The following is a 16531-nucleotide window of genomic DNA, read 5'->3' as shown; positions in this document are numbered from 1 at the left end:
GATTGAGAGCTCACAAGTGTTACCCATAGCTTTGAAGTTTCATGCAGAGAAAATGGCCAAAGTAGTCAAGTTTATGCCAGCAGTGGTCCCTTGCTCGGTGTCCCATTGGATCCAAGTTACATGTCACTGACGAGGCCTAAAGAGACCAAAACCTGGGTGTGTCTGCTTGTGTTCACCTCTAGAGGAGTGTCAAAGTGGACCAAAAACAAGTCAGTGGCATAGCTCAAAATCCAATCCCTGAAGATTGTGTTGAGGGGCCCCTGAGACAACTCAATCTCACAGATGTCCAAAGACTTTAGGCTGACAGGGAGGACCCTAAAAGGAACCCCACGTCACAGGGGCTGCAGAGGTTTGTGCTACGCCCCTGCTACAGGTGATTGTGCATTACACTATTATGAAATCATGAAACTTGCCTTTATCCAGGATGCTGGATGACATTACTGTCTCAAACAGGTGCATGGCATCAGTATGACATCAGCAGCCAAGATGGCTGCAAGCCGCATATGTTTCGTCATTATGACCTGAAAGCCAAAATGGCTGCACATTTCATTAACTAGAGCGGCAAATTTCTTTCCACGTTAAACATCTTTGGGGCTTAAAAACGAACCCAGGGGAGTGATTCTGTATAAAATGAAAACGCTTCAAGTTCTCTTCGGCCCCCATATTTGTAACCAACATTCGTGGCTTGCAAGCGCCTCTGAGGGAGATCACGTATACTACTTTCTCATTCAGGGAATCAACAAAGTCTCTCCAGTTTGTACCAATCCCCACACCTGTATGCTATTTTCAGTGAACTTTTAATGATAGCAGTGTTGTTGATGTTCTTTGTTGTCTCGCACAGTTACCAGAGGACCTACCTCTACCAGGAAGTGAGCCGTACTCTCTGCCCAATGGCTCCAGTGGAGGAACCGGGGACCGAGGATCAGTATATATTTGTCGATGTCGCCTCCATGGCACCCTACAATGTCCCCTACGAGCTGCTGGTTTCCAGGGTGGCCAACTTTGAGCTAGAGTAAGTTGAAGAATTATGAATGAATTGTCTTATATCTGCTTTGGTAAAGGAAGCGTCCAATCCCTCCCAACTCTTGGCCTGTCTTGTACCTTCTCAAGAAACATTTAAGGATATACTTACCTTCTGTGCAAATGTTCCACTCAATGGTCATGAATGCAACACGTTTGGATATGTTTTATTTTAAGTATTTGAACTTTTTTTGCCCTTGTAATGTGTTTAAACTATGGTCTCAAGGCACTTTCATGCTTCATTTGGTTGAGTGCAGACTTTATGCATGTCCTTGTAGGCATTCCCCCCTAATGTTCTCTTCCTCTATCTTCACAGCACCGGAATCCCCTTCAAATTTGTTGCCAGTCCCTCGCAGCCTCAGGTAAGTCGTAGTATGCGGCCCCATCCGTGCTGCTGGTTTGTTGCATACACCGCACCTACCAAGGAGATACTCTTGGGTTGACTTAACAAACTTATTAGAAACCCATTGTAGGTGAAGCAGTACCCAATGTGAGAAGGGGTTGGTGGTCATTTAGGCCTTGAGATCTGTGCTCCCCTTTATTCTTTTATTACATTGTCCTTTGACCTGCTGTAACTCTGCAATTAACCTTTTTGTTTTTACCCTCTAGTATTTCCTTTACAAAATGCCAGAGAACGTGGATTCTGTCATCATCAAGGTGGTGTCCCAAAATGCATACCCCTGCTCCGTGGTGTCCGTTCAAGATATTATGGTAGGTCCACAATGGAGAACGTTGACGAGTTTGGGGGTTGGGTCAAGCAGAGCCATTGAGACGATCACCCTCATACGACACCCCCCACATCCTCCCCTACCTACCTCTGATAGTTTATAAACGGTTTGCCCTTCCTAATATTTATAACGATGGGAGTTAGTTGTGCAGACTCAACCTACTTGCGTCCAACAATCATTCTGTTTGCTCCTTCAGAGGTTCTTCTAGTACTCCACTGTGACTTGTCGCTGGCCCTTTGTGCTCCACAAGTCATCCTTCTACAAAGGAAACTGCACACATTACACTCAATTCAATCCAATATAACTTTAATCGGTCTAAAAACAATAGGCCATAAAAGTACATAGAAATATTGCACATAACTGTAATCATACATACAAGTTGAAAAATGATCATACATAAAAACTGTTAAAAATAAGTGCATAAAATAATTGAGGGTTTAAGACCACATCAAGTAATACATCAGATATCCGTGCTTTGGATGACAAGAAAATACAAATCGAAGTCAGATTTCAATGTGCAATATAATTGTACTCCACTGTGACTTGTCGCCAGCTCTTTGTGCTCCATAAGTCTTCTTTCTACAAAGGATGCTGCACACATCACACTCACCTGTTCAAATGTATTGACATCAGGGTGGTCCATTATAGGTCCAGGTGGGCTGGATCCATGCTGTAGCTTCATGATGGCCATCATGTGAGACGCGTTTACATGCAATGAATCTACATAGAAATCCATTACAGCGCTTAGCGTTTCCTTTTTTGACTAGTAGCTTGATTAGTCTAGTTTGAGGCCTTTTCTGCGGTGTTTTGCCATCAGTAAGTGCTGGACGTTACCAAGTAATTGGTGATATTAGATGTTCCAAAAGCGTTGAAGTCAGGGTTGGGAAATTTATTATCTCTTCCAGCTTTTGGCTGGATGCTGGTCTTGCTCTTTTTTCACTCTTTACACCCTATTTATTGTTCGAAGGCTCTCTTTCAGGGTCTCACAAGAGAGCTCTCTGTGTGAGAAAACATTCTCAGGTTATGCCAAGTGGCCCTAAGCAGAGACCACGAATCCCCTTCATGGGCAATCAAAAAAGGCTTCTAAAATAGAAGCATTCTCTGTAGTACTCTTCTTGAAATGCAATAAACAGATTTTAACCATAAAAATAGAAGCAATAAAGCCTGCCTAAAGTAACTTATATGTTGTACTTTTTCTGTAGGCTCTTCAGTTTAACTTTTATCACAGATACATGTAATTGCTTCAGCTTGCAAAGGCTTGTCGTGTAGTTCCTATAAACCTATATAGAATCTGCGCATTTAGACAACATAGACTGTGGGATTGGTGTCCAGACTGATTCCGGACATCCCCCCTCCTAACCCCACCCCCCCCCAGGATATGATCGCCTGCACACCAGCTAGCTCACAGTGCCACAGCAAACTCCTTTTACCAAGGAGAGAATAGTTCTTGGCAACTATTTAGATGACAACTCTGTCCCATCAGGGATCATGGAAACAGTACAGTACCTTTCGCTCAGTCACTCATACTCACTTTGTCTCAAAGAGATACACAGAATAAATAGTGGGAACATTTTCAATAAGCATTTATTGAACCAGCATCATTCTAGTAAAAAATAGGTTTGCTAAAACAACAATAAGACAGAAACAGATATAAATGATTATAAGCACCAACAGCGTAAAAGGATAATAGATTCCTAACATAGTGCTAAAACAATGAATACAGGCAGATGTAAAAATACATGACAGTATTAATGCGTACTCCTACGATGCGACCCTAACTAAATGTAACTAAGTGTACATAGCATGTATGTAGGTGTAGAGCCAAGACTCTTCTTAGGATAAAGACAACCCCATTACATGAAGTGAGAGACTGTGAGACCCTGTCTTGGTCTCGAGATGGACACCCCCCTCCTGCTGGTGTTTATATACCAAAATGGTACCCTCGGGGTATCTAACTTGCTGTGTCATGTCGGACTAGGATGACGTAAGGAATGACCCTTATATATAGTTATTATGCAGGAGATGGTAGTCCTGCTGAGATTCATGCATAATGAATGAGGCTAGTTTTCGGAGAAAACCCCATCTCATTTAAGCAGTACCCTAACCAGGTAAAAGGTCAGTACCAAGAACCGCTATGTAGTGTAATGGCAGGGGAAATAAAGGTGAAGGTAAACAACATTAATGAGGAATTTTTCTTCCCGCATGAAATCACAACCACGATTTCATGCGGGACCGCGTTGTGATTCCGCATACCATTACTCCGCAAGTCGGAAAAACGACTTGCGAATGGGGGGGGTGGGGTGTTGGATTTAAAATCCAACACCTTCCCTAGTGGAGTTGGAATAGTAAATTATACTATTCCAACATCCAGCGCCCCACCTCCGCAAGTCGTTGTTCCGACTTGTGGAGTAATGGTTTGCGGAATCACAACGTGGTCGTGATAATGACCGCATTGTGATTCCATGCGGGAAGAAAGACTGCGGGACAAAGAGGTATATTCATAGGTGAAAGGTTTGGTTACTATCTGAGCCTATATCAGAGTACCTGTATGAAACATAAAAAGCTGTTGACAATACAGAGAGACACTGAGATAGACCTGTAGACTGTGCTTTCCAGTACACCTAGTACTGTCCAGTACAGCTTGACGATGCATTGTGGCACCGACAAAGACATGTAGACTCTGCACTGTCCATACATCTAGTGCCATCAAATACAACTTGAAGATGCAGCATGGCACCGACAAAGACATGTAGACTCTCTGCTGCCGAGTACACACAGTACTGTCCAACGCAACTTAAAGATGCAACGTGCCACCGACAAAGACCTGTAGCCTGTGCTGCCCAGTACACACAGTACCGTCCTGTACAGCTTGATGATGCGGAGTGGCACTGACACACACACACATCCACTGCAGATTGTATCCTCAGAGAGAGCCCCTGCCTAGTACCCACCAAACACAGAAACGCCCACTATGATTTTCAAGTACCCGCTAGGCTAAAGACATTAAATATAAGAAGAGTTTTCTCTGTAGTTTATCCTGCCCAGAAACAGATGCAAATAGAACCAAAGTGGAAAATATGAAGCCCTGCACAACACAGGACCTGCATACCTGAACAACCGCATACACTTTCACCGGCCCACCAGATGCGTACAATTTGCCTCACTCTCACTCACACACAGTCCCCGCATCCGCAAAAGCAAAGCAGGAGGCCGCTCATTCTCCTATATCGCACCAAAACATGTAGCAACCTCCCTCAGCACATCAGAGCCTCCTCCTCACTTCTTGAGTTCCGCAAGAAGCTGAAGACCCGGCTCTTAGAATAATCTCTGTGGGGACCACACATGTACTCTCCTGCCAAGTGCCTGGATACCCTGACTGGTGATTAGTGCACTATACAAATCTACATAACATAACAAAAATAAACCTTATTGTATATTTCTATCTGTCTGATATGTGTAAGTAATGCTAATTTATTTCCAGTGTATTGGTATGGCTGGCCATTGGTAGTTGAAAGTAGATGGGGATGTATGGGCTATTTTTACTCATTTAGATGAGGCCGTGTGCAGATGCCTTGAGCCCAGACACTGCAGGCTCAGGTAGAATGCGAAATTCTCTAGCTTTTGCAGGTGAATTTTTTAGGATACCTGGCAATTATTATGCTTTTCTCTCTCTCTCTCTCTCTTTACTAATACAGCAGCCACGGTGTAATAAAATACCTGCATAGCCCATGGGTCTACAGTCAAACAATGCTAACATGGCTTCCATCATGTGACTCTACACCAGTGGGATCAGTGGTGGCATATTAGTCCATGACACGCCATCTTCTCCTCTTTCTTTGTCTCCAGTCAGCCTCTTTAATTGTAATTACTGGTCCTGCTTTTTATTTGAACCTTACTGTCAGGTTTTAAGTGGCGGCCATGGACAGCAAAAACTTGCCATTTGTCCACCCGTTCTAAATAGACGGACAAATAGCAACATCTCTGACTGCCTTTTCTCTTTCGGGCCGTCGGAGGTGTTTGTCAGCAGCGGAGACAGATTAGTCTCTACCATTGACATACTAAAGGCCCACCCGACTCTAAATGAGGCGGGTGGATCTTCAGTTTGGCAGAGAGGGCACTCTGTCGCTGTTGCAACGGAGTAACCTCTCTGCCACACTCTAAATCAGCCCTCTCTTTCCTCCTACAGAGGGAGCTCTAGCTCTCTCCATGTTGATGCCAGCCTCTGGCATTATTCATTTCACCCATCCTGCTACAGTGGCAGCTGATAGTGGGGCAGAAGGTTTCAAGTATGAAGTCAGTATTTGCCTGGCATCTGTGGGTCTTACCTGTGAAGCCCTGTCTTTATATTTTTTCAGGCAGCTGGCCTCACAAAGATGTGGTTGACCCAGAAAACAATGGATAACACATTGTCTTGGACATAGTTTTGGTTGTCCTTCTAATGACAAAGGTAATTCCTTCTGCAGTGAACAATATTCCCTCCAAATGTATCATATCCAAGACCCTCTACAAGGAATGATGCAGAACACCATGGTCAGCTTAGCTGACAGCTGCTTCTGGGATAACTCTTCATTTGATGGCCAGTCCTGGAGGAACTCAACACTGAGCTGACATCCCAAAAGGAGGATTAGGTAGGCTGAGGAGGAAGCAACCATTAACTTCCCCTCCTGACATTCTTGACTAAAGAGTGTGCTCCCACAGGGAGCTTAGACAGGATCTGACAGCCGGCTGAAACAGCAGACCGAACGGAATCAATACTTCTGTACACTAACCCTGTAGTGTAGTTCCTATTTTCCCAATAGGCTCTGCGCATTGGAATAATATCTTCAATAGTATAGACGTAGGACTGTGGTAAACTAGGTCTTCTACTGACGATATTAGACTTAAAGTTATGTGTGTGCCAGCTAGCTCAGAGTTCACTAGAAACTTTCTCGAATAGGCAAGGAGGAGTTTAACCTCCCTGGATAGACAAGAAGGGATTTAGTTTCTGACAACCATAGAACATGACAACTTTGCTCTCCCCTAATCAAGAGTATATCTCTAGAGTCGTGTGAAAACAAAAGACAACTTATTTTACTCAGTCAGTACGTGCATTCTTAGTTTCACCAGATTGTAGAGAAAAGGAAGAGACGGGCGTGTTCAATAAAAAGATGTTATTTATTGATCAGTCTCCTTTCTCATACAAGAGAAATGAATAGCTATTATTGCAATACTTATAGTTAAGTAAAGTGCATACAGTAAAGACAGAATTATAAAATAATACTGTAAAAGCATTGATATGGTTTCTTAGCCATATGATACTTTAAAATGGATAAAATAGATATATACATGTATACATTGACTAATCGTACTCAACTGGTGCTTCTAGCTACGCCTACCCCAGTGTACGACCTAAGCCTAATACGTGGGCGGGAGTAGATAAGTAGCAGTTTAAGTTAAGTTTGTTTTGCCAAGGATCTGATTCAAGAATTCTCTGTAAGGGGTTATTCAGTTCAGTACCTGGGATTTAGAAGGCTGGAGGGCTGGTATCTCAATCTCAGGACTCGATATCCCAGCTGCCTGCGAGGGCGGCTGGAAACGCTGGGGGCTGGATTTCTCGGCAAGAGAAAAGGCAGCGTCTCTCTCTCAGCGCGTCAAAAGGGAGGGGCAGCTTCCGTGGGCTTCTTCTGCATCAGCTGGGCTCCTCTGCAAGTATCGCTGCTCCAATCTCGTCACCACCGTGTGTTTGCTTAGGGCAATGTCGGTATTATTTATACCTGAAAGGTGCCGAGATTGACGTAAGGATGGACATAAATACGTCAATAAGGATGTCATAAGAATTGGTCGTTCTTACATTCTTTACTGGAGTTCTTGGCTTAAATCAAAACAATAGCTGCGGGGGATTTCCCAGGTTGCCGGAGGTTTGATTTGTTTTGAGAACTCGGTATGCTTTCTATGGGGAATGGGGGAATAGTGCTTGCCTAACGTGGTAGCATGCGCTATGACCTAATCAGAAAGCGGGTTTCTGTGCCGTTGTATGGCCATTAGTGAATTATTAACCGGACAAGGGTCAGAAATAGGAATATCGATACAGTTCCCATAGGAAACATATCACACCCACTCCACGGAATCTATGTCCATATTTACTAACCCAAGCATAGTAAACATAACTAACATTTGTATGTGTATTTAAACCGCCCCAAAATACATTAATTTGCATATTAGCGTAATACATAAAAAATGAATATAGTTACTGTATGCAAGTAAGCAGTGTAATCATTCAAAAGGGATGCACATTTCTTATAACAGCATGAATGATTTGCGAAAATAACACATGAAATGGCTCTTAATACAGAAGAAAAAGTGCGAGACCATTTCATCACATAGAAATACAATCTTATGTGTGAATAACCCAGAGGTCGAGGTAATGTCTTCTAGAGGTATCTAAGAATAGAAGTGTCTGTTCTCTAAGAATAGTTTACTTTAAGCAGAAGATAAGTGCCTGAACGGTAAATATTTTGGATGTTTGGAGAAAAAGTTCCTGTTTGCAGGAGCAGACTCGAGAAATTCTTAGTGGATTTGTTTTCAAAATTGAAGGCCAAATTCAGAGTTCAGGGAACGCTGTGTGCACGTTTGCTCAAAGTCATTCTTTCTGTTCTGGTGAAAACATCATATCATTTAGATGTTCGAAAAAACAGTCAACAGCTTCTGGGAGAGTTCGACAAGGTTGGAAAATGTCGCTACCATGCAGTCATGAGCATGATTGCTTTCAGTGATGGTTTGATCAGCATAGCTGACAGATGGTCGTACCTGATCGATGCTGCTTTCATCTTGTACTTCACTACCCTTCAATCGCAGTGGTGAAGTCTCCACGAATGCCGTCATCAGGATTGGTAGCCGCTGGGGACAGCACAATGCATGAGCCTTAACTGGACTCAACAAAGTCTCTGCATCCAATGGCACTTCTGATTGTAGTGTGAGACAGGTGTCCAACACGCATTCTTCGCCGCACAGCAAGCACCTTAATACAGGCATAACACAAGTCTGCCACACGGGTCTGAATGAAAGAAACCAGGTCATATTTAAATCTCGTAGCCGTGCTAATCCAAGGACTTTAGTTATGCGGTCCCGGTAGCGGATAGCTAGGATCGTTTCTTCCATTGTTGCTGGAGTCATGTCTGTGACATGGTTTGCCATAGCGAAGCAAAAGTAGCAAAAATAGGACGCCTGCTACTAGTCCCACCAGGAGAGGTAGTCCGCCAAAGATGGAATGGACGAAGTTTGGGAAAATACTCAGGATCGCTTTGAATGGGGTTAAAGCGCCTGAAAAAACTGTCTTAAATACACTCGCGATACCACTTGTATCAGAAATATTTAGAATTTTGTTTAGTATTTCTGCGAAGTGTAGGGGGCTATTTGTTGATAACAGTGAATTAATCTCTGCCGTTGTCCTTGCAACTTGGAGATCATACGTTTCTTTTGAGGACGTCAACTGGGTTGGCGTCTGTAGGAGCACAGTCTTCATTCTGCTTAAAGTATCAATTCGAATAGAAGAGAAATTTAAACTGGGCCATAACCTTGCCTCCCTGTCTGGAGCATCATTCGGGAACAATACTCTTTCACAGCACATGACCCTGGTAGTCACGCTTATGAGATAAGGTTTTCCGGGCAGCAGGCTGCAACATCTGCGATCTACAATTAGAATGTAACTCCCGTTCGAGAGTCTCCTAAAGAATGGTTCTATTCGTGTTGCAGGTGTGCCTAGCTGGTGACATGAAAGGTTATTTGAAGTCCCTTCACAGGCCCCATGCAAACTAATACCCTGGCACAGAAGTATACCGCTTAGTGATTTTGCACAATTATTGCCACTAAGAAATACACTCTGTCCTTTATTACTGACACATGTGTGTGTATATGGCAAGTTCCATGTTGACTTAATGTATCCTTTACCCAACCTTTCATACTGGCCTGCCTGTATATATTTTTGGCAGTATCGAAACTGGAAAGTCGTTATCGGAATATTTATTATTCCATGTATTATACATTCAATGACAGCTCGTTCTGACATTGTCAATGGTAATCTCTCAAGTTTTTCAATGCTCAGAATTGTATAGTCAGCACCCTTCTGTGCCAAACTGATTTGTTTATCAGTAAGGTTAAAGATATTAAATAATGACGTTGTGTTGATTAAACGCCAAGGCACATAGCCTGAACGCAGATTTTGTACCGTCCAGCCAAGCTGTACAATAGAACGTAATTGAGACTGACCGTGTTGTAACATCAGTAAGTCTTGCTCTATTATATCGATTGCTGAAGACACAATACTGTCCAGTGAATACATTCTGGAAGACAGAGTCATTAACCCATTGTCTACAACAGAAAGTAATTTTTCCAAATTAACACGGTCAATTTCCCGTATTTTTTCTGCTGTCTCAATTTGAGTTTCTTTCCAAGCTTCGTTATAAGCTGCATATATAGAGGCCGCTATGAAACGTTTTTGACGCTGTTTGCGCGGTCCCATAATGAAATCACGCAAGTCAGCACCTTCTTTAAGTAAAGTTAAGTGTTGCTTAATTTCTGCCAGTGTGGATGTATGTAGCTATTGAAGGCAGAGCTTTCCCACACTGTAAGTAGTTACAATCCCTGGATGTTGTCTCTGGGAGTATCTAGGGTCTGGCCTGGTCAATGTGAACCCCTGTATTTTGTTCAGGAATCTGTCTTGACAGTTATTCGTGTCTGTGGGCCAGATCAACCATTGTTTCCATTCAGGATGTGTTCTGTTTTCGTTTAAAATAGTGGTTACGTCTATCTCAACATCAGAGGTGCTATTACTATCCATTGTTGGCTTTGGAATAGACGGTTTGTTTAAGTCTTTGATTTTGGCTAGACCAAGACAGGTGGTCTGTTGAATAGTGTCATTCAAAAATATAATTTGTTCTGGGATCATGCAGGCTCTAAATAATGATTCTATACCTTGCACTTGCCAATCTTTTGTGCCCCAGATCGTTTTCGTTTCAATGTTACCATTCCAGAAATCAAAACCAAATGTATTTATTTTTTCAAAAAATGAGTCTGAATATATCAATTTTGTGTTTGTAAGCATGGTTTTCACTCCTGTCTTATTTAACAATTGGAAATAGAATGTTTCTGCATTACTTGTGTTAAACCCTGAAAAGTATGAATATTTATCATAAAATGTTTTTGAACTGCCTTTTGGTGGAGTTGCACAATGTTCCCATTGGTTAAAATTTAAAACATTTCTAGGCTGAGTAGATTTATGCAGATAATGGTTACCATAATGGTTATAGCAAAACATTTGATCGTAATTAGATGAACCTTGTAAATAATCATGTTCTGTAAATTTAGCTGACATCACTAGATCAGACATCATATCATTAATACTTTCAAAGTCCCAATCATCAGCAAATGTGCTTGGTTTTACAAAGTCACTCAATGAAATCTTAAATTGGTGTAGATACTTCAGGAGTTCAACCGGACCATATATTTCATATTCAGTTTTGTCCCATGCTACCCCGCCGGGTATAGGATTGGCTGTGAAGTTGACAGAAGAAAGTTCTCTTTTCTCGACGTGTGAAGATGTGTGTGGTTTAAGGACCAAGTTGATATTCTGGCTTGCTGTGTCCATTGTAGCATATTTTCCCTCAATGAAATGTCCCAAGCATAGTACCATGATGAGCCAAAGTATGAGGACAAATACACCTAGTGCCACCCAAGTTTCAATCCATGGAGAAATCAGATAGGTTTCTTTTAGTTGACGAAAAAGTTCCTTTGCTTTGTCTTTAAAAGTTTTTGTTGACGGCTGTTCCTCAGGTTCACTCAGATCTTCAGAAAAATCATCGAAGTTGATGAAGTAGCCTGATGCTGTTCTGTCAATTGTTTCAATTGCTTCTGGATTACTTTTTGCTTTTGGAATTTGCTTTGTTTCATTAGCATAGTCTGTGGATACATCATTGTAGGTTGGTGTTTCTTGATGTAAAGTTTTGATTTGGGTTTCAAGAGGTTTAAGTTCCATTGCTTTGTTGCATAGTCCTTGTTGTTTCACTGTAGGTCTATCGAATGTTATTAGTCTTTCAGTTTGAACCTCTATTGTTGTAGCAAACTTTGGTGTTCTGCTACTTCTTGGGAGTCCACTTGGCCTACTACTTGTTATCGGCCACATGATTGTGGTTTAACCAGGTCGATAGATACAACTCGGTTCTCCTTTTTACCAGCAAGGGGCGGTAGTACTACTGATCTTGTCCCGTTGACAGACAAGACAGGAACTGCTTTTCTGTAAGAAGGCCCAAATTCCTTCTTTACCGCGATCTTCTCTCTGACCAGATCCCCGATCTTTGGAATCCAGACAGGCCTTGCTGGGACAGGTGGTTTCTCTTCAGTGGTTGTTGGCTGTTGTTTCAGCTTTATGTTGCTCAGGTCTTTTCTTTTTTCATTTAAGTCCTGTAAAATAGTCAAGCGATCTTTGATATCAAAGCATTTTTCTTTAACCACTGAAGTCTGACTATCTAAGTCCTGGACTAACATTCTAGTCCCAAACAATAATTCGTACGGACTGAGACCTCTCAGAGAATTTCTTGGCAGATTATTAAGACTACGTTGGACACTTCTTAAATGTTTGACCCAACCAGCTCCCCAACCTAATACCTTTGCTGTTACTGATTGCTCTATGCCTTGGTTTTTTCTTTACACCATTCCGTTTCCCTCAAGGAAGGAAGTGAGAAGAGTCCCGCAATGCAATGTTCATTCTGGCCAGGCACCCCCCATAAGCTTTTTAGAGCTGAAGGAAAGATTTTGGTCAGAACGTAACATGCTTCTAGCGTATATGCCATTATAGACTCGCAAATCTTTTATAACAGTTCAGACGTCAGCCGAAAGTTGGGGTCTATATTATAAGTGAAAATAGTCTCTACATGTTAATACGACGCATTTTATTCATACTGGGTGTGTTTATGTTGTTAGCCTAATCCTTATTGGGGAAAACGCCATGGCAGTACACCGTCTCGGTCACCACTGCGATCTCTGTTGCAGTCTGGACAGTTTCTTGCAAATAGGTGATGATCCAGGCTCATTCCTGGCCACCAATATGTTGATTTAATTCTTCTAGAGAATCTTTAAGTTTAAGGTGTCTTAGACCTTCACCCATATGTGCTTCTGCTATTAACAAGACTCTCTTGTCCGTGTTTGGAATTACTCTATCCCCCACTCCAGGGATTCGAGCAAAAGGGACGGAGTTTGCATCGATTATGTATCTATAATTGAGTGGATAGTTGATCAGTAGTGCTGAGCAGTCGCCTTTTGATGATGTTTTCACCGCCAGCACTGTTTCACCGTCAATGTATTTTACTGAACGCTTTTTTGTAGCTACGGAAGCCGATTTAGTTGCTACCGCTGTGGCTGTCTCAGCCAATGAATTCCCTGCAACGTGAACGCCATCACGCTGATGAGTTTTTGGTAGTTCTTTCTGTAAAAGAACTACTTGTTCCCAAAGCGCTTTTTGCTTTATTGTGGCACCTGTGTCATCTTTGTAACCGTTTTGAATCCATTTCTGTAAATCGTTATTGTATGATTTGACACAGTAATACGAATCGCACACTATAAGTGTCGGGAATTCGCGATCGGCATTATCTAGCGCCATTTTTAACGCTATTATTTCAGTTTGTTGTTCTGAGTTATTTTCTACTGAGTGTGTTTTTGTAAATAGAGGTCTCAGTTTACCTCCGCGCCACACGTTTTTTACAATCTCGCATGTGGCGTTGTATGCTTGCTCTCCCCATACTGAGGGTTGAGCATGTCCGTCTGTATAGATTACACAGGCGTACTGTCGTAAGGGCAGAATGTCAATTGGCAGAGGGTACTCTCTCTCATATTCTAGATATTTTAATTTTTTCATTTCTGGATCAAAATAGTATTTTACTTTGTCTGTAGCAATAGATTTTACCCATGGTATCCATTCCGTATTTAATGCCGTTGTTGGTAAATTACATGGGGTTGTTAATGCCTCAAAAGCTGATTCTGCGGTTCTGACCGTAATACGTCTACCGTCAGCTTGGTATTTTTCTTTTGCTACAGCTGTTTGAACAGCATGAACAATGTTTTCCTTAATGCTGAACCTTTTTTCAGCTTCAGTGTACAAGTGTGATTTGTATGCTATTGGTACCGTTTCTCCCTCATTTGAGGTCAGGTACGTGAATCCGCATTTTCCTGGGATGACTCGAATCACAAGATTGCGTGTGTTGTTGCGTGTTTGTAGTTTTGTTTTAACTAACATGTCTGTTTGTAAAGATCTCAAAATTTCTGTGTGTTTTTGAGTCCAGTTGATTCTTTTAAAATCTGGTTTTATTAGATCATAGAGGGGTTTGACCCTCTCTGCATAATTTATAATGTAAGTTCTTCCGAAATTTAGGAAACCTAGAATTGATTGTAAGTTTTTTAGTGTTCTAGGTGCTTGGATTACAGCACATTTCTCTAGGAAATTGTCAGCCAGGCTTTTGCCTTCACTTGATAATTCATATCCTAAAAACAGGACAGTTAGATGGGCAATTCTTGACTTTTTAAAGTTGAATTTGTAACCCTCTGCTGCGAACCCAAGTATTATGGTGTTCACTCTTTTCAAGTGAGTATCCAAGTCATCATCTGTTAGATAGATGTCATCGACATAAGATAATGCCTCATCATCATATATTTGTAGTAACTCTGTTACTCTCGCTGAGAATAATCCTGGGCTGTTCTTGAACCCCTGTGGTAAACGACAGAATTTTTTTTGCGAGCCGTTTATTGAGAACGCGGTCAAATATCTGCTTTCTGGTGCTATATTTTGACAAAATAATCCATTAGAGATGTCTAATGTTGTTTTGTATTTTTTGCACACTATGCTATTTATTAGTGCTGCACTGTGTGAGTTTTGCACTGCAAACGTTTTGCAACATGAGTTCAAGTGTCTGTAGTCCAAAACAAGACGATATGAATCATCTGGTTTGGAGACAGGAAACAAAGGATTGTTCATTTGTGAGGTGCAAGTTTCAATCACCCCCTGGTATTCAAGTTGATCTAGGATCTCTTTTACCTGTTTTTTAGCTTCTTGCTTAATTGGGTACAGCCTCTGTGCAGTAGGTTGTGATTTTAACTGGATTTTGTGAGGAGGAGAGTCCTCATCCCATCCCACATGGTTTTTATATAATGCAGGAGCTTGGGCTACTGCCCACTTTCTTGCAAGTGTATATTTTTTATGTATTGGAATATGATTTGAGAAGGCAGGCATAATTGTTTCTTCGCCATGAGGGCACTCCCTGACGAACTCTGGTGGCCAGTCTTTTTCAGCTAGAAGGATGTCATAGCCCCTGGAGAGATTATCCCAAAATAGACCCCTTATTTTCCTAGTCTTATCCCCCTCTATACGCAATGTTATTTCATATATTTTATGAGGTTTGCTAACTCTGGTATCTGCAGTTTCCACCTGAATGTATTCATTCGTGTCCACTGTCTCCAGATGATACATCAGGATCTTGCGAGCTATGCTCACTTCTGCTGCGCTGTCTAGCATTGTCTGCGCCCACTCTCCGATTTTCAGCTGTGTCCTCAGTATCCTCGGCATGTTTGATTACTTTGATACTGGCTACCTTCTTCTTTGGAAATTGTAATTTTTTATTTTGATGAGCAGGTTCCTTGTCTTTGGACTTGATGTGCTCTTCCCTGTGTTCTGATCGTCCTCTTCTTTCCGATTTCTGCGAGGAAGTCTGAAAAGATTGAGAGGAACGTGTATCAATATCTTGATATCTATCAGGTTTCTTTATATTATCCCTATTTCTAAGGTTGTATTTTTTCACAGAGGGCTCCCTTTGGGGAGACTTGCGTCCTTGGTCCGGAGATCTTTCTCTCCGCCGAGGAGACCTCCCTCTGGTTTGGAATCTTTTTTCTTTAGGAGTGGATTGTTTATTTCCACCCCAGCTCTTTTTTTTGAGTGTTTAGATTATTTTTAATAAATACCTTTTCAGGATTTTCAATTAGTTGGGGTTTCACCGGTATTCCACCCAAACTATCTCTTCCTAGTTCTTCATAGGATTTTTCTATGATTCTGGCAATTTCAAATGGTTGGTCTGCTATATCTGTCTCTTTCAACCTCTGGCGGATCGCCACATTTGCTGCTTCTCCGTTTATATTGGCTAGTAATATTGCCGAGACCTGCTTGAAGTCTTTTAGTAATTTCATACCCAGAGTTAGGGCCGGTTCTGGACCGTATTCATCTTGAATTTGTTTCAGCACATCTGGTATTACTGACATGGATGGAACACCATGTGTTTTTGTGTAAACGGAAGCAAAGACTGTACCCCAAGTGTCACAGTCCTCCACATGTGGTGCGATTCCCATTGGGAGACAGATAGTCAGAATCCTGTGTTTCTCAACCGGGGTGGTATCTGGAAATACCGCCTCTATTTGAGTGATTTTTTGTGCTAACCAGAATGGAATTTGTTCCCGTTTTGCGGGTACTTTACCTAGACAGGACTGTATGTTCTGTGGTGTAATTTTATTTGTGTTCCCCTGATGAGGGGTCAGCTGTGGAATTTTAATAGCTGGTTGGATTGTTGAAGTCCGCATTACATATTGGACTAATTGTCTGTGTATTTTAATTAGTTGTTTTAGCTGTGCTAAAAGATCTGGTGCAGACATTTCTTCAATGTCTGGATGTGGTGTGTATCCGGCTAGGACCGGCCACGTTGCTCCTGGTCTACCTAGTGGACCGAGCCTGGTGATGTGATTATTATGTTTTAGGGCGCCATTAAACCATAGCAGGT

The 16531-nt window shown here is 41.9% G+C and overlaps 1 protein-coding gene across 1 annotated transcript in view; it reads left to right on the top strand.

Annotated features, from left to right (window-relative positions):
• Nucleotides 1-849: 849 nt before the first annotated feature.
• Nucleotides 850-16531, top strand: part of SIDT1 (SID1 transmembrane family member 1) — a 166192-nt gene continuing 150510 nt past the window's right edge. The window contains exons 1-3 of the mRNA XM_078655905.1: nucleotides 850-1012; nucleotides 1337-1382; nucleotides 1630-1731. Coding sequence (XP_078512031.1) covers nucleotides 891-1012; nucleotides 1337-1382; nucleotides 1630-1731 — 270 coding nt within the window. The 5' untranslated portion in view covers nucleotides 850-890. The remainder of the gene's footprint in view (nucleotides 1013-1336; nucleotides 1383-1629; nucleotides 1732-16531) is intronic.

This window comes from Lissotriton helveticus, chromosome 8 (assembly GCF_964261635.1).
Source record: "Lissotriton helveticus chromosome 8, aLisHel1.1, whole genome shotgun sequence".
In the NCBI taxonomy this organism is placed as follows: domain Eukaryota; kingdom Metazoa; phylum Chordata; class Amphibia; order Caudata; family Salamandridae; genus Lissotriton; species Lissotriton helveticus.
The sequence above is the reverse complement of the archived record's forward strand: the minus strand, read 5'-3'. Positions and strand labels throughout refer to the sequence as shown.